General features: G+C 39.3%; 1 protein-coding gene and 1 pseudogene across 1 annotated transcript; both read left to right on the forward strand.

Annotated features, from left to right (window-relative positions):
- The first annotated feature begins 131 nt into the window (after positions 1-131).
- On the forward strand, positions 132-3,605 carry LOC137744269 (pentatricopeptide repeat-containing protein At3g54980, mitochondrial-like; annotated as a pseudogene).
- A 4,535-nt stretch (positions 3,606-8,140) lies between these two features.
- On the forward strand, positions 8,141-11,433 carry LOC137745186 (endochitinase A-like). Its single transcript, XM_068485092.1, has 5 exons — positions 8,141-8,519; positions 8,609-8,720; positions 9,121-9,235; positions 9,573-10,538; positions 10,727-11,433. The coding sequence occupies exons 1-5, from the start codon at positions 8,324-8,326 to the stop codon at positions 10,985-10,987; spliced, it is 1,650 nt and encodes a 549-aa protein (XP_068341193.1). The 5' UTR covers positions 8,141-8,323; the 3' UTR covers positions 10,988-11,433.
- The last annotated feature ends 833 nt before the right edge of the window (positions 11,434-12,266 follow it).

Raw genomic sequence — 12,266 nt, forward strand, 5'->3', positions numbered from 1 at the left:
TTGTGTATGAATAAATGATTATGTGGTATTTTTTTGTTAAGCGCCATTTTCTGATTTGCCTATCAAACAATTAATATCCTTAATATGTATTTGGGGATTTGAATTTTATCTCAAAGGGGTAAAACCGTAAAATGGCCAAAGCTCGCGCCACAGCCTCTGTTGTCATCCCCTTCCTCACTTCATCACTCCCGCCACCAAGCCGAAGCCTTTGATCTCCATTAGGGTTTCTGCTATTTCTTCTTCAGCAGCAAAAACCCCAAAACAAAGAAGTCTCTCAATTCCTCACCACTCCCTGCACTACGTCGCCTTCCTTTCTTAAACCCTAAATTCCTTACCTCACAACCCCAATTTCCAAAACCCCATTCAGAATCGCCGCTATTTTCCAGGAATTCCGATCCAAGCACAGATTTAACGAGAAAATCACATCAGAATCTGATTTTCCTGAGAAACCCACATCAGAAATCGAATTTCACGAAAACCCAGTTGCATCAGACCCCAATCATGGCGAGTTCGCCGCCCCGATTTCAGAAGACTCGGAATTAACACAAACCAGTGTGATCAGTACTCTTCTTAGCCACAAAAGCAAGCCAAACTCGGCAGTAAATTACTTCAAATGGGCTGAGAAGGAGCGATGTTTTGTCAGAGGTGTCGATGCCGTTTGTGTGTTGCTTCACATTTTGATGGGCACTCCGAAGACTCATGGGCGTGCTAAGATGTTGCTTAACCAGTACGTTTCCGGCGATTCGGGCCCGGCTCCAGGAGTCTTTGTCGATCACTTGGTGGACTGCGCCAAAATGTTTGATTTTGAACGAGAATCTCAGGTTTTTGGCTATTTATTGAACAGTTATGTTAGAGCCAATCGAATCGAATGTGCCATTGATTGCTTTACTAGAACGCTAGAGCTTGAGATGTATCCTTGCGTTACATATGTGAATATTCTTTTAACAGAATTGGTTAGGAGAAATATGTTTGGGGAAGCACAAGAGGTGTATGGTAAAAGGCTTTGAGAGGAATTGGAGGTGATCGTGTCACTCTACGCGTGGTGATGCATGGTTGTTTGAAGCAGGGGAAGCCAGATGACGAGGAGGAGTACTTTAGACAGGCGAGGGCAAGAGGGGTAGAACTTGATGCAGCATCCTATAGTGTTGCTATTGAGGCTTTTTGTAAGAAACCCAATTCGTGTTTGGCTTTGGAGTTGTTGAATGAAATGAGAGAATGGGCTGGGTTCCTTCTGTTGTCACGTTTAGTAGTGTCATCACGGCTTGTGTGAAGCAGAGGAATATGGTTGAAGCCATAAGGATTAAGGATGGTATGGTAAGTTGTGGGTACCCAGTTAATTTGGTTGTTGCTACAAGCTTGATGAAGGGTTATTGTGTGCAAGGGAATTTGGAGAGTGCCTTGGATTTGTTCAGTATGATTATAGAGGATGGACTTACTCCAAACAGGGTTACGTATGCAATTCTTGTAGAATACTGCTGTAAGAATGGGAACATGGAAAAGGCTTATGAGTTTTACAGGCAAATGAAAGACATGGATATTTTGCCTGATGTCTACATTGTAAATTATTTGATACGAGGATTTTTGAAATATCGGTCGTTTGAAAATGTGTCTAACTTGTTTGATGAGGCCGTTGAGTGTGGTGTTGCTAATGTTTTCTCATATAATAATATATTATCAAGGCTTTATGGGAACGGTAAAGTAAGTGAAGCTTGTAGTTTATGGGATAAAATGATGTGTAAAGGTGTGGTACCAAATGTAGTATCCTACAATAGCAAGATACATGGCTATTGCAGAATAGGGAATATGGAGCATGCACGCAGTGTATTTGTGGAGATGCTTAAAAGGGGTTTGAAACCAAATTATGTGACTTATTATATCTTGATAAACGGCTACTTCAAGAACGGTGATGTAGAGCATGCCTTTGATGTCTTTGATGATATGGTGGCTGCCAAGATTTCTCCCACAGGCTTCACAGTTGGCGTTGTCATTGATGGCTTGTGCAAAGCTGGTCGTACATCCGAGGCAAGTGACATGCTAAAGAAAATTGTTGGGAGGGGTTTTATTCCGGGATGTATTAGTTACAATAGCATTATCAATGGGTATACCAAGGAGGGTGACATTAATCCTGCACTGGCTGTATACAGAGAAATGTGTGAAGGTGGAGTCTCTCCTAATGTTGTCACGTACACCAGCATTATTAATGGGTTTTGCAAAAGCAATCAAATTGATATGGCTGTGAAAATGTGGAATGAGATGAAAAACAAGGGCATTGAACTGGATGTTACTGCATATTGTGCTCTAATTGATGGGTTTTGTAAAAGACGAGACATGGGAACTGCGGGTGAACTTTTCTTAGAACTCCTTCAAGTTGGTTTATCTCCAAATGTAGCTGTTTACAGTAGGCATGATATCTGGCTTCCGGAGTTTAAATAACATGGAAGCGGCTCTTGACTGGCACAACAGGATGATTAGAGAAGCTATTCCTTGTGATTTGAAAGCATACACTACATTAATTGATGAGAGGGAGAGTTATAATCTGCTATAGATCTCTACTCAGAGATGCTTCAGAAGGGAATTGTACCTGATAAAAGAACATATACAGTTCTGATAAATGCCCTTCGTAACAAAGGACAGCTAGAGAATGCACGCAAGAACTTGGAAGACATGAATATTAGGGAATGACTCCTAGTGTTCATATTTATAATACTTTGATTGCTGGGTACTTTAAGGAGGGGCATTTGCAAGAGGCTTTTAGGTTGCATGATGAGATGCTTGACAAAGGCCTTGTACCAGATGACGATACGTATGATACTCTTGTTAATGGGAAGTTCCAAGGAACAAATGGTCTTGTTGAAACTTCATGTCGAGATATGTGCCAGATTTGACTATTTTGTTTATGACATGCATTTCTGCATTCCGTACCCAAGAACTGGGTAGGGAACTCAGCTTCATGCTTCAGATGTTGGGTGAGTTCTGAAGCATTGGTGCATGCAGTATGGTTTCGACAAGTAGGAGACGACGGCTTTTCCTGATGCAGTTCCCAAAGGTGTTGCAGCGCTGGTATGGATTTATTGAAGCAGCTGCGGCGTGTCTTGTCATGGAAGGAGCTTTGTCGGTTTCCATTCATCTGCTGGTATCTTTGGAGTGAAACGAACAATGTTCTACATGATCAGACTCCTCGCGACCTTGCCCTTCTTCTCCACCATGTGATGGCTATTGGGGTTTTTTCATGAACGCCATTCTCCATCTCCCCATATATCCATATCCAATTTGTAGTGGAGACTCCTAGTGTTTCAGGGCTATTAAAGTTGATACAGATGCAATGCCTCTTCAGGTTGAGAGTTGTTGGAGCAGTGGTTAGTCCATGACAAATTGAGTTGCTAGACACCTTCCCTAAAGAACCAACTGACAGCGTTACAGTTCTTCCGACAAAGTTCCAACCTTCTGAAACTCCTAGGAGTATTCGACTGTCGAAGGTAATATCATGGAAGAGTTGAAACGGATGACTTTGTTTAGTCCGAGCAAGTCTAATTAAACGGATCATTTTGTTTTTCTGGTTAGAAAAGAACCTGTTCGGCTAATCAACTGTGTTCGAGATTCACCTTCCTATGAACTGTTGCTTCTAGTTAAAAAGTTGCCTATCAGAAAATTGCATTCTTCCTGTGCTCATTATTCATTCATGAATCTAATTCTGTGAGAGTTATTCTCCAGCGATATTGCGAGAGGAGGGAATCAAACGAATAACCTCGAGGTCAAAGCTAAATGCTCTTAAGCACTTGAATTACGTCAACTTTTAGTGACATATAAAAATGGACATAAATATTGCATGATGATTCGAACCCTCTATTTTCTAGGTCGTTGTACCAATTCCGAAATTCTTTAGTCATCTAACTATGATTCAATGATTAGATGAATCATGTTCTTCAATCAAACAATTAAATATTGAAATTTTAACAAAATTAATTGAATGGTTAAAAGTTGATTGATTTGATAAGTATTTTGCAAAGTCGATCTTTAAAGGACGACCTAAAATGTTTATTGTTCAAGTCATTTTCAATCATTACAAAACAAGAAGAGAACCAAAATAAAAAAGAATCAAAAAAGCAGAACAAAAATGTCGAATTGAGAATGTGATTAACATCTCCCTTGCAATAATGTGGTGATGCCGACCACTTGCAATTATTGTTCTTATTCTGCAGCTACAAATGCTTTATATGGTCTCGGGACGAGACAGGACCTGATGGTGTAAAAACATCATTGTCTTAGGCACTGATTGCTCCGACCATGACCAAAAATTCTACACTCGATGCGACAGCCACGTGCCCCTTACCCACAACAAATAACACATGAGAGAAGCATGGGGCTCAAACGCATTGAGGATTGAGCATGCAACATGCCATGCACGTCTCACTTACTTCCAACCCAAAAAATACAAGAAGTTTTTCAGTGTCGTCTCACTTACTTCCAACCCAAAAAATACAATAAGTTTTTCAATATGATAAGAGCACGGTTTAGTATACAAGTATCATTATATAAGCGGTTAAATATTTGAAAAAAAATTTCAACTAGTTGCATTATGACACTTGGCCCTGATTTGACATTGAGGTGCTTAAAAAAAAAAAGTAGGGATGAAAAAAAATTGGAGCAAAATTTGCGTTTGGTAACTTTGCTTTCAAAGTCACTGTCATTTTAAGCTGTATTTGGCAAAATGCTGCTTCTCAAAATCAGCTTTTTTTAAGAGGCGGGTGAATAATAACAAAGCTAATGAACTTTTCAATCTTCCAATCCTACCCTCCCCTTTCTCGTGCTTGCCAAGTCCTCTCACCGGCGCCCTCCCGCCACCCTCCCCGAGCTCCCCAACCTCAAATGCCTCGACCTCACCAGAGATTGATCAACCTCAGATATCCACTTAGTGATCTACTTAATTCAACATAATTAAGCAGTGAAAACCAAAATTCGAAAACAAATCAACAAGTTGGACCAGTCGCGACCCGACCCCAGCAACTCCATAGCGCGGCCGCCGTGGAATCGTCGTCAACGATCAGGATCATCTCCTGTGCCTCGTTGTCGGTTGGCTTCTTTACCTGAATGCCACGACCACAGAGACAGAGGCTGTGGCTGCACCAGCTTCGACGACTCGTCGTTGTGTTCGCACAATCGGGAGACTGGTGAAATGGCCTTAATTTGACAGAAATTCCAGGCCCTTAATCTTCTTCGCGGAACCAGAATTGGGGGTTGAGGGAAAGCTTTTTTATATATCAATTTTGATTTTGTTGAGTAAGATTGGATCGGCGTTTACGGTTAGGAAATTGGGGGAAGAAAGGACAGAGAAAAAGTTTTTTTTTTTTTTTAATTAATGGCACATCTAGTATTATATCATTTTTTATCATTCCACAGCCACAACTGTTTTACATAAAAGTTTATCAAACACTATAATACTGTTTTTTTTCTTTTTCCAAAAGCACTTTTACAAAAAAGTTTACCAAACACTCAGCAGGTTTATTTCACAACTGCTTATTCTCACAGCACAGCAGAAGCAGTTTTTTTTCAAAGCACAACAGCACCAAACCAACCTTGATGTATTTGGTCATTTTTCCGAAAACACTAAAAAAATCTCTTAAAAAAACACCACAAGTAACACAACACATGTATTTCTATCCTCACCCAAAATGTTGTCATATTCCATTTTACTCTCGAAACTTACACGCAAACTATGTTTGATTTGTAAAAATGAATGTATGGATATTGATTCCCGAATTACACTGTAGAGGATTGAAAATGGAAGGTTGATTTTTTGTTTGGAGTTTGATGGTAAGAAATGCATTGTCTTGTTTTTCTGATTTTAGGCAAATCTTAATTTTGTAGTTTTCTTACTTATTTAATTTGGTATATTATAGTTTGTTGATTCAATTGCTACCTTCGTTAAAATTAAGAACTGAAATTTGACATGACAGCACATGTGTGAGTATCAGTAACATTTAACCTAACCACAACGATTAATATTTTGTCAAGAATCTTGAAAATCTAGTTTAAACGTTCAAAATTCTTAATTTTTCAAATTGATTTAAAACACACAATACTATAAAAAGTCAACATATGAAACATGCATATACTGCTACGCGAAATTTCATTCTCAAATCTAATGAGTTAGCAAGTTAAATCAAATTACAAAAGTACAAACTTTATGTCCAAAAATTTTAAAAATTGAATCACGTGATCTAAAGTGAAATTTTTCTTAAACTACAGAGCCTAAAAGTGTAGATTGATAAAGAAATTAATTAAAAAACTTTTGAGCTGAATAAAAATAAGAGTCATTTCAGGTTGGGCTTTGTGACCAATCACAGCAATCTGCAATCTCATCCGGACCCACGAACTGCATATTGAGGAGAAATTATTAGGGAGGGAGATTGTCTGACCTCCAGTTTGAATGCTCTTCCCATCTTTTACTATTTATGTGGTTACGATTAAATTACGGTAATATTTTATATTAATTTTTTTTATAAAGATAATAAGATAAAAATCAATAGGAATATAAAAGTGACCGCATAAAATATTTTATATTGACGTGACTTAATTGTGACCTTATAAAATAAGAGGGGATGCGAAGGACACCAAACAGGAGGGCAAACAATCCGCCTCCAATTATTAGTGTGCTACAAATATGATCTGGTCAACAAAGTATTTTAATATAAGTGATTGAAATATATTTTTTTTTAAATATCAAACCTTTTGTATTATGACATTTAATGACATATTGGAAATTTTTTTATTGTTAAGACATATCAAAATTTAAACCACACGATTCTCGAGGTGGGACCCATGAACACAAGCTCCTTATAATTCTGCCAACCAGCAACAGCCGTCCGATGTGGAGTAGGTCATCTCGAGGAAAGGAATCCAACAACCCACGTTTAAATCCGAGCATCTTTTGAACAAGAAAGTTCGAATTAAATTCCTCGGCGTTTTAATACGACATGTCGTCGGTCAAAGGCTCGCGGCTTCCACCATGTGCCATTACGTAATGGGAATGTTACTCCCGAATTTTATATCTCGTTTGGAAAATGGGTTTGCCTGAGCACTTAATTACGAAATTGTCACTGATTTCGTCATTTGCTTGAAATGTGATCATCTTTGAACAGTTTTGGAGCTTCTTGTACTTGTACATTCAATCAACTGCATAGAAGATGGGGGTAGAATAGTATTTTTAGGAATTGAGGAGGTGACCTATTAATTATAAGATTTCTTGTATTGCAAGTAATCAAGTATTTAATGTTAAGTTTCTTGATTAGTTTGGAAAGTGTATTATTAACGCAAGTGTAGGTAGTTGTTATTATAAAAAAAAACAATTCATTGATCGTCAAAGTTATAGGGGTTATCCATTGATTGACGAGTTTCGATTGTTTTTATCTTATGTTTGACCACAAAATCTCGATATAGTTGAGGTCATAGTTGACATGTTCACATGCAAACATGACAAAGGAGCAAAGTATTCTTTTATCACACAGTTTAACATATTATGTTGTCAGACTGTGACATCTCTCAACAATACATTTTATGTAATTAGAGTGATCAAATGTAATATGTATTCACAATCTTGAACATATTTTGCAACATACTAAAACTAATAGTCTAGTTACAAGCAATATAAAAATCTTATTAAGAGATTTTCCTTGTGACATATTGAAATTTAACAATCTAACAAGCTACGCTTTTGTTTTTGATATATTTGGAGGGAAGTGAACCAGTAACTTATTTCTCTCTCGTCTTTTAATCCAATCCCAAGAGCTTCTAAGATGCTAAACTTTGATTACCATTCTAGATAAGATACTTATATATAAAGTAATTAAGAGCGTTTACTCTGCACTTGAAGTCAAGCATTCAAATCTCAATCTTCTCCTGCAAAATCTTATCGAAGAAGTTCTAAGTTTTCACTAAACCAAAAATCGATTTTGTTCCAAGTCCCAAACTTTACATGAAACTTCATAGTTCACATGCATCACGCATACATGTATCCAATTCAGTCCAGCTTTATCTTCACATGTCTACAGTTGATGAGGAAGATGACTTAGGCCACGTCTCGCAAGAACAAATACAATGGCAGAGTCGTAATTATCGCCACCTCTTAGCCCATAAATAAAATATTAATTTCCCAATGCTTCGTTTTCGTATTCAAATTTCTGAATGCTTGCAAAACAGAGAGAGAGGAGAGAGAACTGCCAAGAAAAAACAGCACCTGAAAATTTCCGCTACCAAAAAACTCCGCTCCTCCCTCTCTCTCTCTCCTCGCAGCTGCCTCTGTGTTTGCTGAGCTGCAGAGACAACCATGGAAGTTACATTGGAGTCGAGGGCGCGAGAACGGAGCTTCGGGAAGGTGGTGAACGCGAACGACAGAGACGAAGAGCTCGCTTTGTTTCTCGAGATGCGGAGGCGCGACAAGGAGAAAAGTACCGGCTTTCTTCTTCTTCCTCCGAGCAAGAACGCCGATGAGCTCGACGCTATTGCCGCCGCTGCTCCTCCGGGTACGACGGCCTTTTGGGTTTCTTGTTGGTGGTTTAAAGTTTCGGTCTTTGTCTGTTGGTTTTGATGGTGTTTGCGTTTGTTTGTGCAGAATCTGATAACCGCGGAGGCGCGGCGGTTTCTAGGACTGTTGGGGCGCCGCCGCGGAAGAGCCGGGTGGATGAGTTTTTGAATTCGGAGAATGAGAAGTCTGATTACGATTGGTGAGTAAATTAGTGTTAAAGTTTAAGTCTTTGATTTTATGCTTATTTTTTGGTGGGATTAAATTTTCCTAGGACTAATCAAAGTTCAAGCCTCCGATTATGGTAACTTGTTGAATTGATGAAGATAATTGCTCGGTTGCTAAATTGGATGGGATTAATTATCCTAGGACTAATGAGATGGGATCTGATTTCCAAAACATTCTGCTGAGGTGTCCCAAAAATCGGGGGCTGTTCTGTTTCTAAGGGTTGTTTTCAAGAAAATTTGATTTGAGCCTTCACGTAGAAATTCTTGTTCAATTTTGTAGACTTATAGTTATAGTTATCACTCTAATCTCTGTGCTTTGGTCTGGACTCCGGAGTTGTTCTGCTATCGTTTATCGGTGATCTTTTCTATGTACAGGCTTCTTACTCCACCGGCTACTCCACTTTTTCCGTCCTTGGATATGGAAGTGCAGAAAACAAGAACGAATCAGACTGAGGTTACTAATGACCGTGTATCCGCTCCAAAATCTCGGGTAAGGACTCGTTAAAATGATTTCTAGATACATATAAGCATTCAATTCTATGAGATGTATGTGCTGCATTCGTATATTTGACTCATTGTTGTTAATTCTATGAAATGTATGTGCAGCATTTGTACATTTGACTCGTTGATCGTAGATTCTATGAGATGTATGTGTGTCATAGTAATGTTGGACTTGAATCTTCCCATAGTTTTAGTCTTCCTTACGATTTACAAACTTATGACTGCACATGGTGTTTTATTGTTTGTTTTGGGACATTTCGTTTTACTTATGAAGTCATGATTTGCAAATTTATGCTGTTATGTTTACCATAACTTGGGACTTTCAGCTAGCAAACAACCAGATAGAATCTGCTTCAAGGAACAATATAACATCTAAGCAGCCAACATTGCCGTCTGGACTGAACTCTTCCAGTACTGGTAACAGAAGGCCCTCAACACCCAGAGGGTCAGGAGCTGCTACTCGTAGGTCTACAACTCCAACTGGACGGCCCACAACACCAACTGGGCGGTCCACATTACCTTCATCAACCAAGCCCTCACGATCCTCCACCCCAAATTCACGAGCCACCTCATCATCCGCAAAGCTTGCGGCTCCTTCAGTGAGATCTTCAACTCCTCGGTCCACCCCTCGCTCTTCTACACCAACTAGCAGACCTTCTGCACCAACTTCCAAGTCAACATCAAGATCAGCAACACCAACCCGTCAACTAAGTTCATCAAGTGCATCTGCCATATCTGCCCCTCCTGGTCGATCTTCTTCAGCATCAAAGTTGCGTCCCACAAGTTCAAAAACTCCCGTTTCATCATGTGGAAGTTCTCCAACAGTAAAACCAAGGCCCTCAAAATCCTCTAAGATTCCTGGGTTTTCACATGATGCTCCGCCAAATTTAAGAACTTCATTGCCACAAAGGCCGGCTTCAGCCTCTAGGGATAGGCCTGGAGCGCCAAGTGTTAAAACATCTTCTGTTGTGGCTGGTTGCAACGGAAAACCAAGACAGCAATCGTGTTCACCTTCTAGAGCACGGGCTTCAAATCTTAGTACCGCCGCCAGTGGGAACTCTCATCGAGTCATAAGCAGAGCATCTGCCCATGACAATGATGATGTGAACCCTGTACTTATGGGAACACAAATGGTTGAGAGAGTAGTAAACTCGAGGAGATTGGCACCACCTAAGCAATATGACCATTACAATACTCTTAAGGGTTCTGCTGGGAAGCCTTCATCCTCTGAAAGCTCAGGCTTTGGAAGAAATCTTTCTAAAAAGTCCTTTGATATGGCTATGAGGCACATGGTATGTATCACTTTCGTTGTTCAAGTGCACTTTGTTTCACTTAATGCATAATGTTCTGCATTCAGATCTTGCAACCCACTTAGTACTATCCAAATTATGCTTGGTGTGATACATAATCATCCGCGTCACTAGCAAAGCACTCGTTGTAAGAAGTAGTTTTTAACTTAATTTTGAAACTTTTTATGCAGGATATAAAGCGAAGCATGGCAGGCAATCTACGGCCAGTTCTGACAAATGTTCCAGCCTCCTCTGGGTATAGCGTCAGAACGAAACCAACAAAAAGCAATACAATTGGTGCTATGGACTCTCCTCTTGCCACATGCAGCAATGCTAGCTCCGAACCAAGTGTCAACAACATTCCTGTTAGTTTAGAGGGGTGTGAAGTTGAAGATATTGATCTTGGAAGTGAGAGAGGAAATTCCTCTCCTGCAAGCCATCGAGGTAGGTGACCACCCCATGTGACCATCAACCCCGGATTATGGTTTTACATCCATCCTCGTCATTCTCTCAACACTATTATTTGACATGGGGTTGGCCTACTCAGCGTGATAATTAAGCGACAACTCATTCCTGAAGGAGCTGATGGTAGAAAGCACGCGATAATACTGTAAATGTTAGAGAAAGCTTGTGAGTGCATGTCTGTTCTGAATATCGGTCCTCACATTGCTAGCGGAACAAATATCAGGTGCATCCAATGAACCATATTCTCTGTAGACTTGATTGTTTGTATTATATTTTGATGATTGGAAGCTGAAGACCTCCTTCGGCATTTACATTTTGCCGTTCACTTCAAACTACGAAACTTGAAATTATTAAGGTTTCATTCTTCATATTGTTGTCATATTAGAACATTCCACGTCGAGTTGCTGAAGGTAGTGAATTTCACATTCCTATATTCTCCTTTTGCACTTGTCTCCTTTTTTCTGACTCTTGATTCGCTTATGACTTATTCAATCCAAATCCTAAGAAAAGGGGAGGAATGCAGGACAGAAAAATGAGTGCGGAAATCACTTCCGCGTACTTAATTATGTCGGACAGTAAATAAGGGGTGTTTGAAGTGAAGGGTATGTTGATAAAGGTAAAGCAATTGAAAACTAGAGAGACAGACAAAAATACAGACGTTTGACAATCGAACAAACGTTCAAGTACGTTCCACATGAATAAATAGATGTCCCTGTCAATTATCAACATAATATAACTATTCTGCTCGTTCTTCACCCACTGGACACTGGCAAATAACAACGGCTCTCTCCCATGTTTTACTAAAACTTCCTCATTGAACCCACTCTGTCGTAAAGTAAAGATTAGCAAAAGAGGAATAAAACATTCAAACTTAAATCTTTTCTTTTTGCTTCAAAAGTTCAGACAGAAAACTCGTAGTATGAGACCCTATTTATATTAGAGAATGACAATTTTGCATGTTTACTTTAAACATAAACACGTTAAAAATTAACCAGTTGGGTTGATAACGTCCACATGTTAACCCAAAAATCTCTGGTGCGTCAAGAAAGAAGGATTTTCCATCCTAGCAAGAAAAAATCAACTATGATATATTTTCTTTTGTACAAAACTTGGTTTTGGTGAGTTTGAAACTCGAGCAGTTTCTGTGTGACTGACTACCTACCAGTACCAGAAAATGCCTAAAGAATTATGGAGGAGAATGCCCAGATCAATCAAATTTGACTTACGAATGTGATCACTCCCATTAAGTCCCTCTCCACCAAAACC

This window comes from Pyrus communis, chromosome 9, assembly GCF_963583255.1.
Source record: "Pyrus communis chromosome 9, drPyrComm1.1, whole genome shotgun sequence".
Taxonomy (NCBI): domain Eukaryota; kingdom Viridiplantae; phylum Streptophyta; class Magnoliopsida; order Rosales; family Rosaceae; genus Pyrus; species Pyrus communis.

Bases quoted from the DNA above. Each gene is read 5' to 3' on its own strand.
- LOC137745186 (XM_068485092.1), top strand. From the start codon at position 8,324: ATGGAAGTTACATTGGAGTCGAGGGCGCGAGAACGGAGCTTCGGGAAG. The intron at 8,520-8,608 runs GTACGACGGCCT...TTGTTTGTGCAG, and splicing joins TGCCGCCGCTGCTCCTCCGG to AATCTGATAACCGCGGAGGC. The intron at 9,236-9,572 runs GTAAGGACTCGT...TGGGACTTTCAG, and splicing joins TATCCGCTCCAAAATCTCGG to CTAGCAAACAACCAGATAGA.